Genomic DNA, 4,466 nt, shown 5'->3' with positions numbered 1-4,466 from the left:
TGAAGCATGGTTCTCGTCTGGCTAGATGTAGCTTTATGACCCTTGCCTCATGGACTGTCACCTTCTTATTTTCTTTCCTAGGAGTATTGTCAACTGGAAAAATGAATGTACGGCTGTGTCACAACCCTTGGGAAATAAAGACCATTAGAAATACTAAAACGTCAGGCATGAAGTGTTTTTTGGGCATTAGTTATATAAAAATCTCAGAAGTTTCAAAGAACTTAGCTGAAGCTCAACATATATGAATGAAGCATGGTAATTGGGGGCATCCAGTCCCATCTTCTCCCCTCAACCCTCTATCACATTCCTGGCCTGTAGGGACTGAAGAAGAAAAATGGAACATCTGATTCTGGTTGAGCAAACCTAATTTTCCCCCTCTATTCTAGAAAAAATGTATTCCCTGAACACAGAAGTCCCCACCTCGTCCTGCCCCAGATATCATACAGAGGCCAGGAAGGGAGAGTCAGTGAAAGGCTGGCTGGCTGGCTGAAATATTGGGTCCATGAGTGTAGGAGTTCAAGGCAGAGGTCCTGGACACAGGCACGCCTGTAGTACTGCTGCATTGGGAGTGGCTTTTCCATTCCAACCCAATGCAGATCCTCCTCTGATCCTCGGGATTATCTCCCCTCCTTGAATATTGTGTTTCCTCCCCCACTACCTCCTTATCCTCGCATCTCCAAAAGACAGAAAAACACCCTCTAATCTGCAAGCTGTGCCACAAGTATTAGCTAGATGGAGACCAACCACCTTCTTGAAGTCAGGCTTGGGAGAGGAGAAGGGAAGACAACACAATAACCTTTGAAATCTGTGCTCACCTTTCCCAACAGTTACCATTTATTGATGGCATGATCTACATTGGGGCCTCTGCCAAATGCCGTATGGGCATCTTCCCATGTAATCCTTTATCAGTCCTCTGAGATAGTTATTAGTACTGTGTTCATCTTACAGGTGAATAAACTGAAGCCCAAAGAGATGAAGAAATGTTTGTAAGGTCACATGTGAAGTAAGAGGAGCTGGCCTTACTTCTGAAAATAGACCAGCCCTATGCCCAACCCCATTTGTGAATCTAGAGTTGGAGAGGAAGGGAAAGTGAGGATTGGACTTTTCAATTAACAGGGCTTGAAGAAATTCATGACAAAAATCATCCCCAAACACAAGAGAAAGAGAGTGAGAGAGAATGAGAGAGAGGGAAATGGGGGAGGGAGGAAGAAAGGGAGAATAAATATATGTGTGTTTAGGTGGGTCTCACGTGCAAATAGAACCCAGAATCAGGCAGAGTGGGGTTGGGGAGAACAGATGAAGAGAGAGAAACAGAAATGTAATGTATTGTTTGCCTATTACGCATCAAGAACTGTGCTTGGCTATTTACATACAGTAATTCATGTAATCTCCATAGTAACACTATGAGTAGATATTATCCCCTCAATTTTATAGATGAGCCAATAGAGACAAATGAAATGAGCACACAAAAAATTAAGCATCCCTTGACTTACACTGGGGTTAAAGCCGGAGATTTCTATAAAGTTTAATATTTTGTTGTTTTCATCTGTTTACAGTTACTGGTACTTCAAACTCTTAATAAGTTTCAGTCTCTTTATTGTGTTTACAGACTAGACAATGGCAGCAGAAACTACAGATACATTCTACAAAGAAGAAAGGAGAGTTGGGTATTAGAACAAATGGTATTTGGAGAACATAAAAAGAAAGCAGGGCTGAAAAGAAAAGAGTTAGCGCTAGATCACAGAACATCCTGGGTCCACACACTAGAATCTCAAATAAAAAAAGTAATAATTACTTTTAAAAAAAAAGTAGTCTCTCTTCTCATGGCCTTATTCCAGACATTAACTATGGTGTTTTAGATGCTAAGTCATGTCTGATTCTTGCGACCCTGTGAACTATAGCCTGCCAGGCTCCTCTGTCCATGGGATTCTCCAGGCAAAATTACTGGAATGGGTTGCTATTTCCTTATCCAGAGGATCTTCCCCACCCAAGGATTGAACCTGGGTCTCCTGCATTGCAGGAAGATTCTTTACTGGCTTAGCTACAAGGGAAGTCTTGTAGACATTAGCTATTTTGAATTTAATTTGAACCATGAAAGCAAGTAGTGCTATGTATCTTTATTGTCCAAGCCCTTCTGACCAGAGTTGGAGCTGGCCTCTTACCTCTCAGAAGTGTGACTTAAGTAGGTTTCTCTCCCTGGCTTGGATTCTCTCTGTATGCATACACCTTTACACTATGTCTCTAACATGTGCTGGACCATTGCTGGTCTAAACAGATGACTCTGGATGGAGTTCCAGGGCTGTGTCTGCTCTGGTCTATCATTCAATCTATTTTTCTGGTCCATCTACCTACCTCTCCACCTTTCAACTTCTAGCCAAGCTTTTCAGGTGTTTTCACTACTCCCTTTACATATCTTCTCTCTTCCATCCCTACTATATCTACCTCCAATGCCAGGCCCCCAAGTATCCTAAGAGGTCTTCACAGACTTGGCCAGTGTCTGAATGCTGAGAGCTTCTGTAACCCAGAGCTACGCCCACTGTGAATCCCTGCTCGTGGCTGATGATGGCCCTGGACCAGTAAACTGTTTCCAGCCTGGATGTTCAACCATCTCACTTCATCTCTTTCAGACCCAGATTCTCAATGCCAAGACCTAATTTCACAGCTGTGGCAGAGTTTACCTTTGAAGGCTTTTCCATTTTTGGATGGCAGCCCAGACTCATCCTTTTTGTGGTCTTTTTGGTCTTGTACCTGTTGACCCTTGCCAGCAATGCTATCATCTTGACAGTCATCTGCCTCAACCATCAGCTTCACACACCGATGTACTTCTTCCTGAGTGTGCTGTCCATTTCTGAGACCTGTTACACAGTGGCCATCATCCCTCGAATGCTGTTCAGTCTCCTCAGCCCCCAACATGCTATCTCTATTCCAGACTGTGCCACTCAGCTCTTCTTCTATCTCACTTTTGGTGTCAACAACTGCTTCCTGCTCACAGCCATGGGGTATGACCGCTATGTGGCCATCTGCAACCCCCTACGATATTCAGTCATCATGGGCAAGAAGACTTGTATACAACTGGCAGGGGGATCCTGGAGCATTGGCTTGAGCACAGCCACCATTCAAGTATCCTCTGTGTTCAGCTTGCCTTTCTGTGATGCCAGTGTCATCTCCCACTTCTTTTGTGACATCCGGCCCCTAATGAAGCTTGCTTGTGCTGATATCACCATCAAAGAATTGATCACTTTGCTCATCAGTCTGTGTGTCCTTGTTCTGCCCATGGTCTTGATCTTTATCTCCTATGTCCTGATTGTCTGCACCATCCTCAAGATGGCATCTGCTGAGGGTAGGAAAAAGGCTTTTGCCACATGTGCCTCACACCTCACAGTAGTCATTGTCCACTATGGCTGTACCTCCTTCATCTACCTAAAACCCAAATCACAAAACTCCCTGCAGGACAGACTGATCTCTGTAACCTACACTGTCATTACCCCGCTCCTAAACCCCGTTGTATACAGCCTCAGAAACAAAGAGGTCAAGGATGCCTTGCTCAGAGCTTTGGGCAGGAAGTCCCTCTCTTAGGTGTTAGTCATTCTCAATAACATTAAAATTTTAAATGTTTGATGAGGTGTGGCAGTGAGGGAGCTAATCAAATAAGAGATAGTATGAGGGCTCCAGGTACCTAATCTGGGAAGCATCTGGGAAATCAGAGGAATAGAGTGAAACAAGAAGGCAAAGATTAAAATGAAGGAATTGATGGATGGATTTTCCAAGACTGATAGATGGGTATACCATGCTTGATAGAAATTAGATAAGATAAAGCATATTCAGGTGCTGTACTATAATGTTAGACATTGCTTTTGTTACCCTTGGCATAAGGATTGTAAACCAGCAGTGTGGGTGGGAAGAAAATACGGTATCATAACAGAGGAATCTATATAATCTAAACCTGGCCTCAGCATGAAAATCAGGGACATGAAATAACAAGTTCTCCATTATTTACATGCAACACTTCCTATGCTATATTCTCCACTATAATTTCTTACAAAATCACTCCATTAATGATCTACCCTGTGCCTGTTACTACATATTTAAACCCTAGAAAGCTATGTCGGACACAGACTCTGACGGCAAACTTACAAACCGGTTGAGAAGTGTAAATTTTGAGCAGCCGAAGCAACAACCATAAAAATGGCTTTCTGTATATCTGAAAATTGCAAAAGAAGAGCCCTCATCTTCATATCCATTCCCCTTTCTCCAAAGGGCCTGGGTCCTATAAAAAACCTTATCAATGCTCTGCCCAGGTCTCCTCTACTGGGCTGGCCCACCCATATCCAGCCTTGTGAATGCTGGAGTGCTGACACCTCATAGCTGCCCTCCTCTCTGAGGATTTGCCATTGGCTGAAAGGGAACTTTCTTAGATGTGACATATACCCCACACCCACCCCTTACAAGGGACGGTCTACAGCCAA

At 43.6% G+C, this 4,466-nt stretch overlaps 1 protein-coding gene across 1 annotated transcript; it reads left to right on the top strand.

Annotated features, from left to right (window-relative positions):
• Positions 1-2,640: 2,640 nt before the first annotated feature.
• On the top strand, positions 2,641-4,218 carry LOC133245255 (olfactory receptor 10J4). Its single transcript, XM_061413193.1, has one exon. It carries the CDS (start codon positions 2,641-2,643, stop codon positions 3,574-3,576), a length of 936 nt encoding a protein of 311 aa, XP_061269177.1. The 3' UTR covers positions 3,577-4,218.
• Positions 4,219-4,466: the final 248 nt, after the last annotated feature.

This window comes from Bos javanicus, chromosome 3 (genome assembly GCF_032452875.1).
Source record: "Bos javanicus breed banteng chromosome 3, ARS-OSU_banteng_1.0, whole genome shotgun sequence".
NCBI lineage: Eukaryota > Metazoa > Chordata > Mammalia > Artiodactyla > Bovidae > Bos > Bos javanicus.
The sequence above is the reverse complement of the archived record's forward strand: the minus strand, read 5'-3'. Positions and strand labels throughout refer to the sequence as shown.

Coding starts and splice junctions, on each gene's coding strand:
- LOC133245255 (XM_061413193.1), top strand. CDS start 2,641: ATGCCAAGACCTAATTTCACAGCTGTGGCAGAGTTTACCTTTGAAGGC.